Source organism: Triturus cristatus, chromosome 1_2 (assembly GCF_964204655.1).
Source record: "Triturus cristatus chromosome 1_2, aTriCri1.1, whole genome shotgun sequence".
Lineage (NCBI taxonomy): Eukaryota > Metazoa > Chordata > Amphibia > Caudata > Salamandridae > Triturus > Triturus cristatus.
This window is the reverse complement of record NC_140580.1, coordinates 543,130,522-543,152,629: the sequence shown is the minus strand read 5'-3', so window position 1 is coordinate 543,152,629 and position 22,108 is coordinate 543,130,522. Positions and strand designations below refer to the sequence as shown.

The 22,108-nt window shown below is 43.9% G+C and overlaps 1 protein-coding gene across 1 annotated transcript in view; it reads left to right on the top strand.

Annotated features, from left to right (window-relative positions):
- The first annotated feature begins 5,099 nt into the window (after nucleotides 1-5,099).
- The window catches only part of UBTD1 (ubiquitin domain containing 1), a 220,698-nt gene continuing 203,689 nt past the window's right edge, over nucleotides 5,100-22,108 (top strand). Inside the window, exon 1 of the mRNA XM_085606379.1 lies at nucleotides 5,100-5,805. Coding sequence (XP_085462505.1) covers nucleotides 5,721-5,805 — 85 coding nt within the window. The 5' untranslated portion in view covers nucleotides 5,100-5,720. The remainder of the gene's footprint in view (nucleotides 5,806-22,108) is intronic.

Here is a 22,108-nt window from a genome sequence, read left to right as displayed (position 1 = left end):
TAACTTTTTGGTGACGCTTATCCTGTTTCGCCAATAAAAGCTCTGTATGAACAATCCCCTGTTGGGAGTGTGTCCTTGAAGCTCGGGGGTATATATATATATATATATATATATATATATATATATATATATATATATATATATATCAGCACACACACCTTAGCCCCTTCGCTGCTAGGCCTTTTCTCCACCCTGTACCCTGTGCTAAGACTTGTTTTGGCTATTTGGGATAGTTCGCACTTAGGCCCCTGTCATTTTTTGTCCACATAAGCTATCCATGCAAAATTAGCGTCCTTTTCTTCCAACAGCTTGAGGATTCTAAAGGTACCCAGGATTTGTGGATTCCCCTCGAGAGAACCGAGATATTGGCCAAAATACACTTATTTTTGTTTTTGTTTTCTGAAAAATGGGAAAATAGTGATGCAAAAGAAAGCATCTGTTTTTTTCCCTACAAAATGTATCAGCAAAGTGTTTATGGTGCTAAAATTCAGCATCTTCCCAGGTTTCAGGTACATGCAGACTTTTGTCAGAAAACCAACATTTTCGATACAGTTTTGGCATTTAACTGGGACATAGCCTATTTTTGGGTGCAAAAGCAATAATGGATCGCCAAAAACTATTGAAGAGTTAAAAAAAATCTGAATTCAGCAAGGGTCATTTGTGTAGATCCTTCAAGGTTTTTCTATTGAAACTAACAATTGGAGGAAAAAAAATTACAATTGAGTTGAAAAAAACAGCCATTTGTGCCAACGTTTTCACCTTAACTTCTTCTAAGTATGGCATATTTTTTTAAAGGAACATACTGTAACGTCCGCTGGACCCTTCTGGTTGCGGGGATATACAGGACTTATAGGTTCACCAAGAACCCGAGATGCCCAGAGCCAATAACTGAGCTGCGTCTTGCAATGCAATGGAAAGTAGCACTTTATTTGGTAAAATATAAAGAGTGGAAAAAAAGGTACCAAGTAAACCTATATATTTCCGAAATGGGAACAAAATATATTGTTTAGAAGCAGTAGTTATTTGCACATCTCCGAAATTGAGGGTACCCATACAAGCATGTGAATTTTACACATTGTCTTACATTTGGAAGGCAGAAATGCAAAGAAAGTCAATTGATAATAACACTTGTTCTACTATTTGGTGTTCCCCTAAGTCTCCCGATAAAAATGGCACCTCACTTGTGTGGGTAGGCCTAGTGCCTGAGACTGGAAACTGCCCAACACGCAACGTGGATACATCACATTTTCCAGTGAAAACTGACCCTTTTTTTGCAATGTGCCTAGCTGTGGATTTTGGACCCTAGCTCAGCTGGCACCTAGGGAAACCTAGCAAACCTATGCATTTTTTTAAACTAGACACCCAGGGAAATCCAGGAAGGGATGACTAGTGTGTCTCTCACTAAGTTCTGTTACCCAGAATTCCTTGCAAACATCAAACTTTGTAAAACAAAAACATATTTTCCTCACATTTCTGTGATGAAAAGTTTTAGAATCTGTGAAGAGCCACAAACTTTCACCCACCCAACATTTCCCAAAGTCTCCTGATAAAACTGGTACCTGACTTGTGTGGTTAGGCCTAGTGCCCGCCACAAGCAATGGCCCAAAACGTACTGTGGAGACTTCAAAATTATCGATCACAAAAAGTGAGGTTCCATTTTTACCCCTGGGTGTCTTGTTTGCAAAAATGTACAGGTTTACTAGGTTTCCCTAGGTGCTGGCTGAGCTAGGGTCCAAACTGTACAGGTAAGCACATTGTGAAAAAAGGGTCAGTTTTCAGTGGAAAAATGTGATGTGTCCATGTTGCATTTTGGGCCATTTCCTGTCGCTGGCACTAGGCCTAACCACACAAGTGAGGTACCATTTTTATCAGGAGACTTGGAGGAATGCTGGGTGGGTGGAAGTGTGTGGCTCCCTGCAGATTCCAACACTTTCCATTACAGAAATATGAGGAAAATGTGTTTTTTGCCAAAGTTGGAGGTTTGCAAGGGATTCTGGGTAACAGAACCTGGTGAGAGGCACACAATTCATACCATCCTGGATTCTCCCTGGCTGTCTAGTTTTCAAGCATGTACAGGTTTGCTAGGTATCCATAGGTGCCAGCTGCACTAGGGTCCAAAATCCACAGCTAGGCACATTCCAAAAAAAGGTCAGTGCCCAGTGGGCTTCCTGCCACCCAGATTGCCCAGATATGCCCCCAATGGGTGGCAGAAATACTGTTGTACATTTTTTTGCGGGGTGGGGGGCATTGGTATGCCCATTCTGGGCAGCCCCCACCCCTAGGTATAAAATAAAAATAAATGTAAGTTATAGTAATCAGTGAGAAATGCACTCTTTTACGTTATGAAAGCTCAGTTGCGTAACACAGTCACTGCAGATGTCTGTGTGTGTAAACAACGAGTCAAAAAACGGAATCCTGGATGGCACAGTGGGGAACAGTGATGAGAATTTATAATGCAATTAGGTCCCAGCCTACGACTGCAAGTACTGTGAATATGCAAGCCATTATTTTAAAATTGCATTTCTCACAGTTTAAGTAAGGCTAAGTGCTTCTTAATATATATTTTTAATACTACACGTACAGACTTCCCCGAGTGCAAAACTTGTTTATAACTTACGATTAGAAGGAAGCACTCCAGTGCTCAGCTGGAAGTACCCTTAAATGACCACCCAAAAAGAATAACCCTTCTCCACTAAGAAGCCTTAAATATATATCTCCCTAAATTAAAGCCATATATTGGCTCCTCCAGAACCTTTAGATTTTCTGATTAACCAATTGCGCACATTTACATTTCTGTCAGGAAGTAGGCACACTGGCGAGAAGGCTTGTATCTTCTTTGACTGCATGTGCCTCCTCTTGCTTCACAGTACAGGAGTCCCACTCCCTTCCCTTTCAGACAGGTGCACCATAAGGTCTGCATTAACTGACCAGGAATCGTTGCTTTTAACAAAAAGCAGGGGAGCTGTGTTTGTAAAGTTAAAAAACACCTGGAATATGGAACCTCGTGTCCAAAGTGCTTTAAAGGTCAAAAACCGTCAGATCCAGTAAATCTGTGGGTTTGCGACAGCTAAACCTTTTTTTAAATATACTAAACCTATTTAAAGATTCCGAATTTATTTTCTGAATAGTTAGACTCTATGTATAAAATAAGGGTCGTTTGGAATAAAAGGTCTCAGAGGAATTTAAAAATGCAGGAAGGTGTCAGCATAGCGAAACCCTCAGTAGAAGTCTTCCAAAACAGGGAAATAAGAGTTTGCATAAAGCCACACTCAAGCAGGAATAGAGGGAAGCAGGAAGGTCTGCACCTCTCAAGGTCCAAAGGGATCTGCTCTAACTGCTAACAGTGTGAACGCTAATTAAAACACATAGATACCCCCTCATCAGTCATCTCTCACACCACCCCTCCAAGGACCACTGGTGTAACGTCACAGGTGCAGTGGCAACATCTCCAAACTTTCCCATTCCACAGAAATCAGATAGCTTCAGCTGCCTTGAGTTTACCTCCGTCCCTCATACGCGATGAATAGGAGGCTTCTGCTCATTAAATCATCCCTTTCTTGCCGAGATTTCTCTTCTCAGGCCTCACATATGCAATGTAATTTCAACAAATTCAGTACATCTTAAAACATGTGTAAATATATGTGAGAACTACAAATTTCCAGGATTCAATTAAACATTAATGTAAACACGTTCATAATTCTCTTATTTCTACAGTGAATACACTTCAGAAGTACATTATAATGCTTCACTCCAGGTTAATAAAGTTAAGGCATACGGAGTATATATTACTAAGTGCACATAAATATTGGGCTTCTGTGGTGTGTAAATCCTTTCTTTTTTAACTCTGCTGTTTCTGGCCCTGCGATAGTGATTTTCTGCTGTGCCAAGATACCACACTGGGGTGACTCGTGCACGATATCAAATTAAAATGACATAACAAGGGCGGAACCTAAATTGCGCTGCTCCAGTGGTTTGCTGACATCAGCAGACCACCATGCCCATGATTGTAGCCAATCCTAGTGGACACCAATTTGCAACCTACCTCATAAATATTTATGAGGTAAATTGAATTGCGACCCACTATGATTCTGTATTCTATAAACCGACCTAATAATAAATAGGTTGATTGCAAAATAAGAATACATTCAGTAAAAGTCAGCGAGCAAATTGCGATTCCTTTTACTTAATCCATTCTTTGTACATCAGGCCCCTAGTTCCCAATAGATCAAACCCACTTCTACCACTGGCAGGGAGAAGCAATAGATGAACTGTGAGGGAAAAGCAAGAAGGAGATACCACAGGTAATTTCACAGGGAAAGTACCATGTGAAGGAGAGACAAAATGAAAACAAGCGCTGGCACAGAGTGCTGAAAAAGAAAGAAAAAAAGTCGTTATATGCATTTAAGCCGTGGAATGATACAATCAAATGGTTTCCAAAGAGGTTATGCTCCAGGGGGAGACAAATGCCAGAAGAGGAAGGAAAACCATCAAATGACTGAGAAGCAAACAAATGAGATTGACAAGAGAAAGCCAACCACTGGTATGCACATGGTTGGCTCAAAGCCCACTGTAAGTTTTGGTATTGCCCATGATATTTTTTTTCCACAACAGCTATTGGTAAGAGCGAATGACTTTTTCTGCACTTTGTATGTGCTATTCCGCAATTCTGTCATTTCTTATTAAAATACCGTCTCTAACTGACATGCAGAATTGGTAATTGCATTTAAATGTGGTAAAGTTGATAATTTTATCCCTAGGGGTGCGATGGGCGGCGAGGATTAAGGAGAATGCCATGCATCTGGCAGCAGCAGGGAGGGATTTTTTTTCTCAATGAGGAAGATTCGCTGGGAGAAGAGGAGGGGGGGGTATTTTACAACATGAAGTGACCGCCCCCACCCCCACATTCATTCAATCCACCACCCCTTTCTGCAAGCTGAAAGCTTTCAAGCGTGCTCTAGTTATCACGAGCCACTTCTCACTGCAGCACAACTCTTGTGGCTGTATGTTTACATTTGTTGCGCCCAATATACGCATCAGCAGCAAATGCGACGGGAAGGCAGCGTGCAGCTGGAGGAGGCGGGGCTCCGATATCCCCGGTTCCAGGAGGAGTCACATGCTCACCTGGGGAGGAGGAGCTCCGCTCAGCTGAGGGAAGTGGAACGAGGAACTGGCAACAAATGTTAGAACTCTGTGTCCGAGGAAACGGCGCGGGGTTCACCGGAGTGGTGGGGTACAGGCAGACCACCTCAAGTTAAGGCTCAGGCCAGGTGGGACGTCGGAGCCTCGGTAACAGGGGGGCATTAAAGCCGCGTAGGGATCTCAGAGGACGAGGAGCTGTGCGGAACTCATGGGAAAGTGTCGCGGAAGACGCAGTTTTGAGGCTGCTTGGATCTGTGGGTTTCTGTTGGAGAGCGTCTGAGCCGGGCCTGGCCTCCTGTATAGGTGTCGGAGACCCCTTGCCCTAGAGTGGTTTGTTCTTTAGTCTTGTCCGGGGTCAGGGGACACCCGGGACTTTCTTGTCCAGGGATCTGTGTTCTTTCACTTTCAGCCGCTGTTTGTAGGACACGGCTCACCCGTGCTTGGAGCCTGGACGGACGGGCAACGGCGCCCACCCTCTGCAGGCACAGTGAAGACCCCCGCGCCCCCCAGGGATCCGGATCAACTGCGCGTGGAGCCCGTGCGGGGCTGGGAGATGCCGAGCCCCAGGATCTGAGCCCGCGATGGGTGGCTGTGTGGGGAGACCGTCGCGAGGGGAGAGCCAGGGCTCTCGAGGCAGGGCAGCTGGACACGCCCGGAAGAGAGCAGGTAAGAGGGGCTTGGACTCCAGCGACAGGGGTCGCGTATGGGGAATCGTTTAAAATAAGTACTGTTCATAGACCTACCGCACACATCCCGAGAGGAGCAGTGATCCATCTGTACGGTGGAGCTGGAGAGGAGAGATGACACCTCCGCGAGACCACACACACACAAGCCCCGTCATAACTGCGATTGTGAGCTAATAATGGAGCGGGAAGGTGCACGGGGACCAAGGAACCGCACAGGGCATCCGACATGTCCACCAAGTAGTGACTGGAGAAGATGGCCCGAAGTGGTTACACTTTTGGGGGGGGGGGGGGGGGGTAGGGCTGCGGATGGCGGAGATTGCCCACAAACTGTGAAGGACATGGGAACTTGTTCATGGAAGTTAGCAGTGACATACATTGGGGTAGTGCTTGCATCCTCTGTGAGGCGGAAGTGGGCAAAGGACCCATTGCTTTTAGAAAAGAATAGCGGTACCTGATAGTGACATCTCTGTTAAGGTCCGTAGCTCCACAACCAGCCGAGCGCAGAAATAAAGCGGGAGACACTCCCGTGCGACGGGTCTGAAGGGCCACTGCTGGAGGGACTCACCTGCATAGCCAAAGAGGAGCTATTGCACTGAGCAGTGCCAAGGGGGCTGAGTGTGACCGCCGAGCCCGCATTGAGGCCCTGTCTCAGACAGAGCAGCTGGGGACTGGCAACGAAGGAAGGGTGGTTGGCACTGTGGGCATTCACCAGCATAACCCCGAGGGAGCTGAGATCCGTGCAGATCTGCCGTGTGGACACTGGATGCACATGCACCAGGAGATGTGTGTGTGTGGGGGGGGGTAGCCTCTGTGAGGTGTGTGATGTAGCAGAAGAGCCACCCCGGGCTACCTTTTAGGGCCAGAGATAAGGAGGACAGGATTGTGGGACTGAAGTGTTTCATGAACTGTGTACACTAGAGTAGACTTAATGTATTTTGAATCTTCAACAATCATGTCGCATAGCAATTAGAACACACAATCATTCTGACACATGACAATAGCAAAGTCTCTGACTTAACACAGAAATCACTAGAACAGCATACACAGGCTCCCTGCTTGTTCGCCCAATTATTGCAACTTTCAATGGCGGGTTTGTTTCTGTTCAAAATAACTGAGCTCAAGATCACCCAAGCAGCCGCTGATCCGATTTCCCCATCAGTCACATGGCTACTCCCATACCCTACAATCTTTATTCCTCCAAGAAAACACTGTTCTCATTTGTTTAGAGGTCAGACCTTCTACACATTCCAGTTGTGCTGTCCTTCCATATTACATACTTCTTTTGCCATTAGCAGCTTTCCAACTTAGTCTCTTTGGGACAACAATCCTTCTCAGTTGAACCAATCAAAACAATGGCTCCAGCGTCTCGTATTTTTGTCACACTAACCATATGTAATTAACTCATGTGAAATACATTTTATTTTCAATTAATTAAAATAATTGCAGTATAAAACCAAATAAATTTGCTGGAAAAAGAAATTTGTGCAATCCACGAATGATAAAGCTAAAACAGATGAGCATAGGGAAACATTGAGACGTGGCCTGGCCGCATTGAGGACCACAAAAGGCCAGGTTAAAACAAATGGTCACATTTAAACGGGGCAATAGTGAGTGCGCAAACAGTGGCGCCGAATGGCACAGTTGGAATAAGAAAGAGGTTTGGGGTTTAAACATTCCAGAACTCTCCGCTTGAAGTGCCTGCAAATATAAAGTTACTAGTGCTTATTAACCTGCATTGTTTGCCGTGAAAAGTAGGTTTGAAAAATAAGATTCTAATGCCTTGTTGCAATGAGGACTAGGGGTGGGAATCGTCAGAAAGTGTCTCCAGTTCAAAAGTGCTTACTTCTTGCAATTCGTTACTGCTTTCACACGTTATCGAACATTCTTTGATATTCTAAGGTGCTTAGCTTCGTGCTGTTAACTTTTCTGCATGTGTGTTGTTGTCCAACTGTTCTTTATTGTAATGGCGGAGGAGCGTCGTCCCACTGCCAGCAGATGATAGATAAAACTATAGTAAAACATTGTTATTATTACTTTATTTATCTCTGTCTGAGCTGCTTACTTTTGCTGGAGTAGGAGGGGCAGGCCGGGCCATGACAGGGAGGAGTACTGTACACTTATAAGTGCGCCTGCTACTTTGGCCGGCCGTCTAAGGCCTGCCAAACAGACATGCACACTTATGTTTCTCCAACCGCTCTGTGATCCACAGCCAGTTTGGAGAAACGCCACAGGCTCTCGGGCATTGTCTGAGTGGCAAACAAGACCGTTAAGACCAATCCTGGCGCTGCTTTCATGTAAGAGAGCAGCATCTGGATTGGGTGGGGAGCCTGTACCCTCAGGCCAATCCACTTCCAGGACGAGAGGAGCAGGAGCAACAAGGAAGCAGAGTGGAGCAGCAGATAAGTGATTTTTATAATTTTTTTGTTTTTATTTCCCAATCCCTCCCCCCCCCCCCCCCCCCCCACCGCCGCCCTACCGGTTTCGATTGGCGGCTGCCACCACTGCTTTGTCACAGTTGAATGCTGCGTCGCACTACACCCACTGAACCACAGGGCTCATGTCTTTCATCCTCTGCCATTTCTCTTCTGTAGGTAATGGCAAATTGAGCTCTAAATGGAGAAGGTAAAACGTAGGTGCTCTCCTTACTCTCTTTGTCCTAAACATTTGTCACACTGTCCCCCCCCAACCCATACTACTGATATTTAATTATTCTTCTACTTTTAACATGCTGCAAAATCTCTTGGCATGACGGAGGCAGTGTTACTCCTTCCAATCCCCAACTTCGTCAATTTACAGAGGACTTTCACTGATGGTCTCCTTACATCTAAAACTATAACCCCGGTGTCAACACTTTGATCAAGAATGTACCTTCTTGGATTTCTCTGTCAAACTAGCGGTTACCCATACTTTAGAAAGACCTTGGAGGTTCATTTTCATAACCCCTGCCCCCGCCCCTTTATTTCTTCAGTCCTTGCCTACTCAGCACATGGGTTGTGTCGTGAGACATATTATTTGCTATTCAATGGACTTACAACCCACTCGCCACATACCATTTGTTGTTTTTGTTGTCACTCTCTTATTTGCAATCTTTCTGTTGCTTAGCTCTAGTAGGCTTCCCTGCCTTACTTGTGTTAGCTCCTCACTGGAGCATGGACCAAGTACATGTGTTCTTCCTTGTCTTCTTGCAGGGCCCAATTTTCTTTATAAGTGTTTCAGTACTGTTCTGAAACGTGCAATGTGCTTTCCTACTTTTAACACTGGCATACAGTTTCTTACTTATGTTGTTTTCACCCTGTCGTCTTTTATCAATGCTTTAGTAATATTGAGACACCACTCTGGCACATCATTTTATGCTCTTTGATTACAAAACAAGGGTGGAGAATGATTTCAAAAGATGCAATTTCATTTTCAGGAGTGCTTTAAAAAGATGCATTTTTGTTTTACATTGGGTTTTATGGCTTTCAAAAGATGCACTTTTGATTAACATTCTCCATTTTGTTTTTTATACAATTAATCAATTCATGACACTGCATGTTTATGCATGTGTTTCTAGCAATTTCAAATGTAAAGATTTTTTTTATTGCCTCATTTAAGTTGTATTCACCCTCTCTGCCACCGTATGTTTTAGCTACTTAGACCCACAATTTACTACCTTGCACCACTCTACGCCACTCTACTCTAAGGCACTCTGCTGTACTGTGCCCCATGCCTCTAACCATGCCGAACAGCAGCTAAGCTGCTGTACAACATTACTAAACAACATTGGCAAAGCCTATAGCTCTCACATAGGCGAGACCTATTGGCTTTGCCAAAGCTTGTTTTCTTTGTGGTTGTATTGCATCAATGAAGTACGGTCTGGGAAACCTGAAAGCTTTTATTTCATGACTCCAATTCAGCGGCCCAACTGGAGTCGAGTGAATGTAGGTTGCAAATGTTTGATCATGAAATCCACTTAATCCAATTTATATTGGGTTTAAGTCTCAGGGTGCCCTGCTCTGCTCCAAGTCCTCATACTAACCCCAGAGCAGTGTAGGGCAGATCACTGTAAAGATGTTTGTTATTGTCAAACCCCAGCACAAACCTACTTTTGTTTGATAACTCATTTACAAATACTCCCTGGTTGACCTTTTTTGCCGTATAAACATCTCCGATAAATATTTATTTTGAATGGGCAGAGGCATTACCAAATAATCTAACAAAGCAATACGCTACGTGTCCTGTGTGAAACCTTCCGAAAGTAATGTTAAGGTGAGTAGGGATATAACCAGCCGAAAGGAAGCGCTATTGTACTCTGGAGGATCAATCTGTGGAAGACCCTGTGAGTGGGACAAGGCACTCGCCAAGTAAGTGACTTGGGTAAAACACTATAGCGCACATGTGAGAAAAAGAGTCGATTCACGAGAATGACAATGCTTGACAAATCAATAAGAATAACCCTATTCTACTTTACAAATGACTTTTTCGTAATTTTACTAAACAGGAAAATAAAATTGGGAAATAAGGCTGCTAAGGACAAAATTGTAGATGCTAAAGTAGGCAACTGATAAATGGTGGCTGGAGTCGGTAGGCTACCTCAAGTGTGAGGGGGCAGTTGAGAGGTATATGTTACCATGCTCTAAGTAGGTGTTCCAATTTTTGGTAGCACATTGGAACCGGCTGGGTGTTGGGAGAAATAAGTGTTTGGACAGTGGGGCACAGGTTTGCTCTTGTAATTGTGCATTATTATTCTATGAAATATTGACTGTAAAGTTGTACACTTAGTACAAGACGGTGGAAGTCAAGTTCTTTGAGGAGGTGTTCACAAGAGAAGGCGTGTCAATGGTGTAGCATGAGCGACAATGTTCTTTTCAGCATGGAAAGTGTTTAGAAGAACCTGATTGATAGGGGCAAGGACCAGGTATGCCCCAGAGTAGTAATGCCATGCATTTTGAAAGAGTAAATTCAGTTGGTAACTTAGAATGGCTTAAGTTGGGACTGTTATGATATTACTTCCCCCACCTTAACCTTCCTTTATTCCCAGCATTGTATGTTTGGTAGTTGTCTTTCCCTGAGTGTTTGTCCTTCTTCCCTTTCGTCGATGTAAGGATTCCCTTCTCCTATCCTCCATTGAACTCTCAGGGGCATGTTTCTAGTTTGACAGTTGGAACGGTTTTGGGATGTAGAGTAACTGAGTCTGTGGTAAGATGTCTGCAACAGGTGAGGAATAAACGTCATCCAATTCCTCTTTGTGCCAGCGTTTTCTACTTGCAACAGACACCAACCGGAAACAGTCCAGGCATCGTTTGGAATGTTCTGGAGTCGAAAAGCACCTGGTGTGATGAAGTCAGTGCGAGTACAAAGGGCAAGGTGACGCCCAAAGGTCTGCGTTTTTGTGAACTTTCTTCTTTGTAATTGAACCTTTACGACTACATTAGGCCGCCTTGAAGGGGGGGGGGGGGGTTCTAGTCTGCAGTGTCGTAGAGCTAGGTGTTGATATCACAGCTGCTAGAATAAAACTGGCAGAGTTGCACTCTCAGGCTGTGCTTGGGCTGTAAATGGATATATTTGACTTTGCTTTACACTTTCTGTGTGTGAATTTACTGCACTGTGGGCTACACGCACAACCAATTCATTCCGCGAGTCCCTAATTGCGAATGATTTATTTTTGCGACTTGCAGTTAGGAACTTGCAAAATAAGGTGTACAAATGTCTTTCACACATTTAGCAATTTCTATTGGTGTCACAATTGACCTACCTCATCAATATGCATGAGGTGGGTCGCAATTTGCAACCCATTGGGAATTGAAAAATAAACAGCGATGATGGTGTGCTGGGGACAGCAGACCACCAGGTCTGTGTTTGCCGTTTAATAAAACAACTTTTTCCTTAAAGGAAAACGGGTTGTGTTTCAAATAGAAAAATGAAACGTTTCCCTTTCATTTTTTAAAAGTAAGCAGTGGTTCCAGTGTCTACTTTAAAAAAACTTGTTGACCGCCATTCACCTCCCTGTTTTGCAACTGGCTCTCCACCTACTTTAAGTAGGCAGTAAACTGTGAATCTTATGCGACAGCATTCCAGTCGCAAAATATTCTTATATACCCCTGTGACTCGCTATTGGGAAGGGACGCCCTTGACCTGACCCTAACTAATACCGACTCGCAAAATAGGGTTAGTACATGACAAATGGCTCTTTAGCTGTCGTAAACAGCTCGATTCTCCATTTGCGACTGCTAAAACCTGCCGTACATGTGGTCCCTGTGTCACAAACATATCCACAAATCGTTCTCTTAGCGAATGTGGAGAGCAGAGGGGCAGCAGCAGGCTGTAAAGGGGGTGGGTGCCTGAGTAAAAGCCCAAGCAGCTTGTTTTATGAGGCTGCACACATCAATCGGCAGTGGACCATTTGGCTCCCAGATGATGCACGCAGGCGGGAGTCGGGACATATTTTCAAGCACAGGGATGTCAAGAGTTCAGTGAAGGAGTTTTCTGTGGAAATTCATGAGATCGAGCCGTCACACACCTGGAGCTCGGTTTGAGAGAGTTTACGAAAGAATGACTCGGAGGAGAAATGTGACGTGTCCGTTCATAGGAGTGTGGAGGCAGTTCATTTTAACACAGCTGTGTAGAGTCGACGTTCTGATAGTAAAGGGAGTTAACATGCTGTGACGTACGTGTGTTTGTGTCAAGTTATATGAGCAGGAGAAGGGAGGCACTTGGATCCTGAGAATGGAGCAAGTCTCTTGCGGTTACTCGTATATGGAGCCTGTGACGTGAAACTGCATTTCTCTGCTGTCCCGAAAACTACGTGCAACAAGCCTGCCCCTGCGGTGCTTTGCTTGAACTCGGGGGCACACGATATAACCATAAAAACGTAATGTTTTGTGATCTGTTTAATCATTCCTTAATTTTTAACGTAAATACATTTTATTACTATGATCTGAAATAGGGCTCGCGTACGAAACATTTGTAGGAGGGATTTTGTTCGAGGCAGGATTCCCATCAACTTAATTTCAATTTTCGGGTTTGGTTGAGGGTACGTCATTTTTAACCCTCAAACGTGTGAGATAAAATAGTAACCCACACTTTGGTTTCTTATGCAAGGCACTGAATGCATAGATATTTTGACGAGACTGCTAACCTGGATGATTCTCTCTCATTGGCCATACAACTGATAAAACATTCTCTTACATTTTCATCAAATATGGAACTAGAAACATTAAGTTCTAATTCTGCCTTTTCTCCGAACAAACATTTTGAGATCCTGTACTTGTAAATCAGCTTCCTTATGTGCCAGCTTTTGGCGCTGTTACCAAGAGGCTACTATTATATACTGCATTTAAAACTGGACTGTTTCTTTAAGCTTGATTGCGCCCTGTAGGCAATTCAGTTTGTTGTATAGGCTAATGCACTTCTTTTCCTAACCTGGGTGCTCGTCTAAGTGCACCCTTGTTGGTGTGCATTTTCCTGATTATGTAAAAAAATACACTTTAATGATTGTTATAGTGCATACTGCAAACTGAAATGTGTTTTAGCTCTTTAAATAATAGGTGTTATTTTTGCCCTACTCCAATTTGACTATCGTGTGTGCCTATGAGGAACAGTGAGTGGGCACAGAACTTTAGTTGTGATGTCTCAGTTTATACCCTTCCTGGCATGGTGAGGCTGCAGAAGAAAGAAACTGATGTCCTCAAGTTTGACCAGGCCTGCGTGTATTCTTTAAATGGATTTGAACTAAATACACAGAATACTAAATGCACAGAATAATCCAAGAGAAGATGGTAGGTAACTGGAGCCGGCACCTCCTGTCTCACATTAGAGCTTCTTTTCCAGCACTCCTTTGAAGAACAAGGAAATACAACTGTAGGGAAAGCCATCGTTTGTATCATGCAGATCATGTGGAAGTGTAGAGGCCGCTCACCTTAAAGTTCACCTGCATCTCTCCTTATCTCTTCGCAGTGGAGTAAACCTGTTGCGGTCTCAAATGTAGATTTAATTGTGCTACGTCTGGCATAACAGATGGTGCACCGTCGTGATGATCAACGCATCCTTCATGCTGTGCTGTTCCAAACCCAAAGAGCATCATTTGTCTGCCCTCCAGCTTCCTCTCTGACCTTGCACATGGCCGCAGCAGACATTGATTCTGCTCATCTGTAGACCTGTGTGGTTTCCTCCTGCTACTGCTGTTGGGAGCTGTTGTCCTCAGATAATAGATGGGCCATTTTTAGGTGATCATCATTGGTTCTGAGTCACTATGGAGGGATCAGGGGGTGTCTCGAGTGGTTTTGGCTGCAGGGGCAGCACATGCTTGAGGGGTAGTGGCTGCACACGAGCTTCTCTAGGGATGAACTGTGGCTGGCTGCCGTTGTAGTGTTTTGAAGTGGTAAAGTGCTGAAGAACCCACTGGTGCACCTTTGATCTAAATAACCTCACCCTAGCTTGGGTCTTGCACCATCGCTGACTCTAAGTTTTACTAAAGCTTATTGGTTAGAATATCAGTAACCGCGTAGTACTAGAGGTCAACAATTTGACATTGATAATGTGAAAACCATTATATAGTATGGTAACAAATATCTGAATGAACAGAGGTAATCTTCAGATGCTTTATGAATGAAAGTGCACCAGATCTGAGAGGCATTCACTAATTGGCTCTGTTTGGTGCCTCTTGCTGTTTGGTTAAGTTTTTGTTCAGTTTTTGAAAACTTTATGCTAGGCTATAGATTTTGAGGGCGCTGGGAACATCCATGAAAGTTAAACCAGCTACACCACATTTTCTTAATTGATGTTTCAACTGATTGGCTGGAAATACTATGAACATTTTCAGAAGGCGGTCGTCTTGTTTCTGGTGCTTGTCATTGCGAAAAACAAAACGCTCACAGCTTGCAGGAAACGAAAGGAATGAACTGTTTGTCTCTACAAAAGAACTGCTGCACCATTGAAAATGGTGATCAATGTGTTTCATGTTACTTTTTTTAGGAAGAGGTTGTTTCTTTAATAAAACAAAAAAAACTTCCAATGCTTTTAGATAGTAGAAAAAAGGAAAATGAGCAAGAAGACTCGCATACTACTTTTTGCCAATCGTGATCCACATCAGCAGAGAAAAACAAAAGCCTCAGTGCAGTGATGTATATGGACACATGCACAACATATGTTTGGAGGCAGCGGCCGTTTTGGGAGCATGTCAACTAACAGCAGTGGGGAAGAGTTACTTAGAAAAAAGCTGACGGGATAGCTGGGAAGCAACACAGAGTGCATGGGTGAGAGAGGACATGAAAGAGAGAGCAGCACACAGGAGAGAGCGATAGGGCAAGAAAACAAATGCAGTCCTGTGGTGTGCCGAAAGCAAAAAAACAAGCCTTGGCAAAGTCAGGTCGTATCTTTTGACCTGTTGGCATTGTAAATGCTTTTTACCGATGCTGTATACAATATTTGAAAAAACAAATGCTTTTAGTCAATGCAGTGCAGCATTCGCAGGCAAAAAAGAAAGAAACAAAACACAGCCATGCACTGTTACTGGTCATGTCCTTCAATATCAAAGCGCATGCATGATGGCGTATGAATGTAGCATCAAACATTGAGGCACATATAGAATAATGCGTGCACCGTTTTATTCATTCTTTTATTTACCGTCACAAGCTAAGAGCCGTTTGTATGCAAGACCTGAAAAGTAACTCCCTGATGTGAGCCATGGAAGGATACAATTTGTCAAGTCAAAAACTTTGGTGATGGGCTATGCTCCAGGCCAGGGACAAACACACGTAGAGACAGGAGTCATTAAGAAGCGGGCAAAAGAGATTTACAAGAAAGCCAACCAATGTCCATCAATGGGCTAACCCAAAGCCCACTGTTAGTATATTATTTTGTAGACAATAGTCCTTCATGTATCAAAGGATTTCCTAGAGAAAGGAGGTGGGGGACTACGAGCTGGATGAGATGTCCAGTGCCCGTGCTCCTTGGTTTATGTACCAAACAAAAATTAGGGCTACTGTTCCTAAAGAGAAAGAGGAGATATCGACAGGTTGTGCGGGCCTCTGGCATATGCACAGTAGTAGTCAACAGGACTCGTGCATGTTGCCCTCACACATCCCAATGGGATGTCATGCTTCATCATAGGGCTGTCGCTCCTCGTTGGGCCGGCGCTGCAATGCCCTACGGGTCCTCCAAAGGGTCACTTTGGTGGAGATCTTTATATTGGTATGCTGTATGATGAATGCAAGGTAGAATCTAGGTGGGGTGGTATCTCATGTGTGATGATGTGGGTTAAAACTGGTCAAGGAGGCCACCAACTACTTTTAGTAACTGGACCACCCTGTCAGATTAAAAACCTTTATAGGTAAATGCTACCAATGGGATCATAAAGTACCCTGGTAGTCTGTCAGTTCCCTCTTTAGGGTCCAACTCTAGTCAGTCAACATGTTTCGCTCCCCTAGTGGTCAGGAGGATCTGTGGTGCTTTGTCAGGACAGGAATAGTGAGTGAATCTTCCTACCCCACAAATGTGTCAAAAGTGGTGCCCTTTGAGTGGTACCTACTTTTTGATGTTGGCTTTCCAACCTGTCAGAAGAGAAAAAGGAGACAGAATTATCACGTTCCTGGCTTAAGAGCGTCTTATTGACCAGGATGTCCAGTATTGTGGACCAAAATATTCGTCTGGTGCTGAAGTGGCGTCCAGACACGTAAAGGCCTATACAAGACACACAACATAAAAATAGGTGGGGTGAGGAGCCAATGTATGGGAATAGCTCTCATTTAGAATTTCTTTCATCGAAGTTCCCAGCCTAAAGAACCAAGGCTGGTACCCCCGTGCAACAAAATTGCCGCAGATCACAGTAATACATGGCATGCAGTATGAGAAAAGGAAATTTCATTGTGTAGGTGGCACACGCTTTCATAAATGCGATGCCACTGTGCAAATAGTGTAGATTGTCAGTGTAGCAGTCAACTGTTTTATACACACACGAGAGATCACCATAATGTGTGCTGGTATTTCATAAGGGGTTACAGTGTTAAAAATGGTCAGAGTATTAAACACAGGAGCGTAGCTGTGTTTCCATTACGCTCTTATGATTCAGCGACCGGTATTTAGTACTCACAGTTTCTGAGTGTGATCCGGTCGTCACACCTACCCTCGTCCTCGGCTTCCCTCGAATGAGCAAGCGGGAGCAAGGGGTTCCTGTTTTAAAGGAGTACACCGGGCGGTCTTAAACCGGAATCCACATGAACTCTGAAGTGCATCATTGCACATGTCTGGTGGCCATCTTGGTGTGATGTTGCACATGGCTGGCGGCCATCTTGGAGTGGTGTAGCACATGTCTGGTGGCCATCGTGGTTTGGTGTTAAAGTGAAGACATTTGATATCTGTCTCGAATATTCTCGCACATGTCTTGCGGCCACCTTAAAGCGGTGTTGAGGTCAAAGGTAGTGGGGCTGTGGTGGAAAGATTATTGCGCACGTCTGGCGACCATCTCAAGATAGTGTTGAAGATGAAAGATAGTGTATATCTATCGGAACCCTCTTCACGAAAAAATCTGAAAGGATGCTTCCCTGGAGTTTTGTGCACGTATAAATGCACACCCCTAAGCTAGGAGTATAAGCTCATGTTTCCCTTACCCTAAGGATTGTTATGAAGCTTTGTAGATCAGGTTGCCAAGATTAGATTTTTTTTTATTACTTTAATAGGAGCTCTTTTAAGAATATATGCAATCCCTCTAGAGTTGCCACTGGTTTCCATTAAAATTAGTTGTTTGTCTCTCACTCAGGATTTTCAGAGTCCTATTTGTCTTCATACCTCTTAGGTTTTGCCTGAGTGAAAAATGTTCTTGTCCTGATAGATGTCATATTTCTAGCTCAGGTTAATTGTATTTGGTCCATGAATTGGTTTTGGACCCGACATCCAATATATATACTCTTTAGTCTAGTTTTCCTCTCCATTTTTTCAGAAATCATTAGGAACTAGCAAAATTATGAAGTGGGTTGTGCATAGTGCCCCACTGAAATGTTTCTTCAAATATAATGTTAGACCATGGCCATACTTGGTTTGCCCATGAACATACAAACAGGATAAACACTGGCTTTATGACTAGTTTAGTGTAATTCCACCAAGTGTTTTTAACATACTTAAGAAAAATTAATTTTGGTAATTTAAAAGGGAACCGTGACTCTTGAAATTACTGCTTCCCTTTCGTTCATCTATTAATCATATGGGACTTTCCAAGATTGACCATGACGGGTCTTTTTTTTATTTTTTATTTAAGTTTTGTGCAGACTTGTCTAATGAGATTGAAAACAGAAGCCATACATAATTGCTTTGTTGTTCTCGTGGATACATTTATAACTACACAGTTGTCGCGTCCTTGTCCACCTGGACCGTTCTAGAACTGCGCGGTGAGTTCCATTGTCATCACAGTGTACAGTTGGTGGTACGTTACTCCATATAGTACCAGAGGGACGGACTTGTGTTGTGATATCAGTAACATTTTGACAGTGAGAGTGACGTATTCTCTCCGGGTCTGATGCTATGCAGCTCCGCCTGTTGACATAACCCTGTTGTATATCGGTGTGCGGCCTGTTTATGTAACTCTCATGGCAAAGGGCTGCTGGCAGTGCTTTAAATGGTCCGGTACTCACCGGTACTGAGTACCGGCACTTAGATTTATCATTCGGAGTACCGGCACTTCTCTAGTGCCGTGGAGAGTACCGGTACTCATGAAAAGTAAGGCTCATTGCCTGTGCTGGTGAGCAGGAGTGGAACGTGTTTCTGGCAGTCAAGACGCCGCTACTGCAGCCCCCAATCTGAGCCCCAGCTTAGCTGTTCAGGAGGGCTCATTTGAATAATGCCCAGCTACTCACCATCACGCTATGCTTGACAGAGCAGGGTCCATTCAGGCCCTATGCTGTCAATCACATTCACGCTATCCTGTGCGTTCCTGCAAGCAGAGGAGTCATGTCAGTGCCCTGGCAGTGGCCATCAGGCTACGGCCAGTCCGGCCCTAGTGGCAATTAAAAAAGCCATGGTAAGTGAAGAGTATAGCATAGCTTTAATCGTACCCTAGTTTTGTGTGTCTTCTTATGTTTGTGTGTATGTCTGTTTTTGTAAGAAAAAAGTGAGAGAGAGAGAGAATCCAGACACTCTCGGGAGGTATTTTAAAGAAAATGGGTGGCACTTTGTTTGTACATGTCTGCTCGGTGACAAAGATTCATTAATAACGTAAAAGGGAGGGTGGGTGAGTGAGTGGATAAGTGAGTGAATGGATGAGTGAGCAGGGGTGGATGTATATATGGATGGATGGATGGATGAATAGATGGATGAGTGAAAGCATGCATGGGTGAAAGAGGGTGGATGATTGGATAAAAGGGCGGATGATGGGTGTATAAGTGAAAGATTGGATGGATGAATGAAAGATAGGGAGGATGGATGAAAGGGTGGATGAGTGAAAGGGATTGAGTGAAAGGGTGGATGGAATAAAGGAGTGAAAGGGTTGATGGATGGATGAGCGAAAAGATTGATGGATGAGGGAAAAGGGTGGATAAAAAGATGGATGAGTGAAAGGTTGAATGGATGGGTTTGGATATGAAGGGTGGATAGACGGAATGGTGAAAAACTGAATGATTGATGAAAGACTGAATAGAGGATAGAACGTAAAGGTTAAATGGTGGACATCAGCAGGTAAATGGTAGGATGAATGGGTAGATCGATGGAAGAGACGAGATATCTTCTGGGGAGGGTCATGATGAGTTGCTTCATTTGCTTGGTGCCATAAGAGCTTTGGTTCGATGTGGGGGTATTTTCAGTTTCTTCCTACTCGCGTGCTCAAAAATATATAGTATTTTGCTAAACAGAAATTGACAGTATGACATTAAGAAAGTGCAACATTTGCAAAAAAAGTAAATGTTCACATTTTCACATTTCTCTTTAATTTTTAGTAATGAGTCAACCTGCTTTGTTTATGTAAACAGATTTCTCATATGTTTTGGTATGTGCTGCAACCAATATAGAAGTTGTTAAGTATCGTCATATCTTGGCTTTAGCCCCTCCCCCTCAGTAAACCTCTAGCTCTTTTTAATGAGTACCTGCACTTATTTTTCCCATTTAAAGCACTGGCTACTGGTGCATGTACACACGGGGCCAGCCGACTGACTCCGCAGCTGCACCATATGACGTTGTTTACTTTTTGTAGTAAATGCTTCCCCTGAGGTTAACTATAAAGGCGGTTCTTTATTTAGCCGAAGAGTATTTTTTAAACTGTGTAAAACAATTGCAAAAACACAACTGCAGCTGCACTTGAAAGGAGCTATTTTGGGTCGCCTGCCTTTGAGTGTAATGAGCCGACTGTCACGAGGAAGGGCCGCGTCACACCTCCGCCGGGCGGGGGGAGGACGTCTGGGACTCTTCCTCTTTCCGCCTGCCTTCAGACGCGCTTTGTGCGCGCGCCTGGTCCGTTCTGCCGCTGGCGGCTCCGTCTGCCTGACGTTCCTATCAGATTCACGCACAGCTCTGCACTTGTGGGAGCTCGGGCTACATCTTGGCAGGCTCTTCAGAGCGCAGCGAGGTCTCCGCTGACAAAGGCCCTGTCAAGTGCATTCCTTGTAATAGGAGAGGCAGTGCTTCAAATCTTGGTACCTGCTTTTACAGCTTTTTACACAGAATTATTGTACTCCAGTAAGTCTCCGTTGATGTCTGTTTATTTGATGAGGGCTGCTTCGGATCTTGCCCATATGTGTTTTTTACGCCTGACATGTAATAGTGGTGGATCCATCAGGGCTGGCTTTGGTGCTGGTGGCGCCTGGTGCAAAAATCATTTTTGGTGCCCCCAGACTCTGTGACCGCCTCCTGGGATTCTCTGACTACCACCGGGCAAACGTGCCCCATATCTCTTCAATTGTGAAATGTTGCTAAACGCAGCGCCCCCTACAGGTCAGCGCCCAGTGCGACCGCACTTCCCTAAAGCCGGCCTTGGGTTCCATTCACAAGGTATCTACTGGATTCAATACATTGTCTAAGGGACGCCTCCCTCTTCCATTGCTAGAAATGAGAAACTAAAAACACTCTAATCAGTGCTTGAGGAAACTTCAACCCTATTGGCTTTGCTAATACTTGTTTAATGTGCTACCAAGTCTGATGTAGGTGCGTCGTAAGCCATAAGCTTCTATTTTAAAAGCATTTCGGTCGAATATTTTTTCTTTTAACAAGCAATGGGGCTGAATTAAATGACACTTTAGTCACGATCAAAACTTCAGAAGACTTTACTATTCAAATCCGTGAATTGTGAGGTTAAAATTCCCAACCTCTTATGAACATTCCTAGCACTCCACTTTCTCATGTTCCACTCTTCGTAGACTGTCGGAGGGCTGTCTTCTATAGCTGTCTGGTGCTGCAGATCTAGTTGCCAGTGAAGGCACCACTCAAACACCAACACTTGAAAAGGAATACACCCTTTGCGTTTTACATTATTATGCATTGAAACAAAAGGCTTTCTCCATTTTTAGGTCTTGCCTGACCCAGTGCATGCGCTTGTCTGGCGAGACTTATTGAGAGGGCTCCAAAAAGTGCTACCAGGCCAGCCTAGAGCTACAGTGCATGGGCGCGCGCTCCGCGCTTGACCGCGATTACTTTCACTTTCATGGCCGCTTTGATGTTTGATCGCGATCACTTTCGCGGCCGCACGGCCGCTTGGCATAGCCAATAGGTCTCGCTTTTTGGACCTTATAAGTATTTAGTTATGCAACTGTTGCATGGCTAAACACTTATAAGGTCCCAAAGGTGAGACCTATTGGCTATGCCAATGCTTGTTACTGCTATTGTCATTATTTCGACTTTTGGATTTGCACATGACTAGACTTGCTGTTAAAGTGACATGACTATTTTTTTTCTCTCCAAACTCCAGTTTGGTCGATAGCGACTCTCCAGTCGTTTTTTGTCGTTTTGGTGTAAAAAAAATTATTAAAGATCTGTTTTTAGAAATTGGTGTCGAATTCTTTTGTGTTAAGTGACTTTATTTCGTTTCTTTGGTGCTTCTAAATGCTTTACACGTTTTTCTTTGTTTAAACCTAACTGATCAAAGCCACAGCTACACAAAGTTCAAGTAAATTTAACAAACGAGCCTGACTGGACCTAAGTCGGTATCGTGAGTGTATTACACTGTGAGTTCCCGCAGCCACACCACATAATACGCCACTGCCCTCACACAGTCAACATTTTTTTGTCAGCAAATTCTGCAACATTCAATGAGCTGTAGCTTGAAGTAGAGATTTAAACAGCCATTCCTTAATTCCTTGCTCCTAATATTGTAAGATTATGTGTCTTTTCTG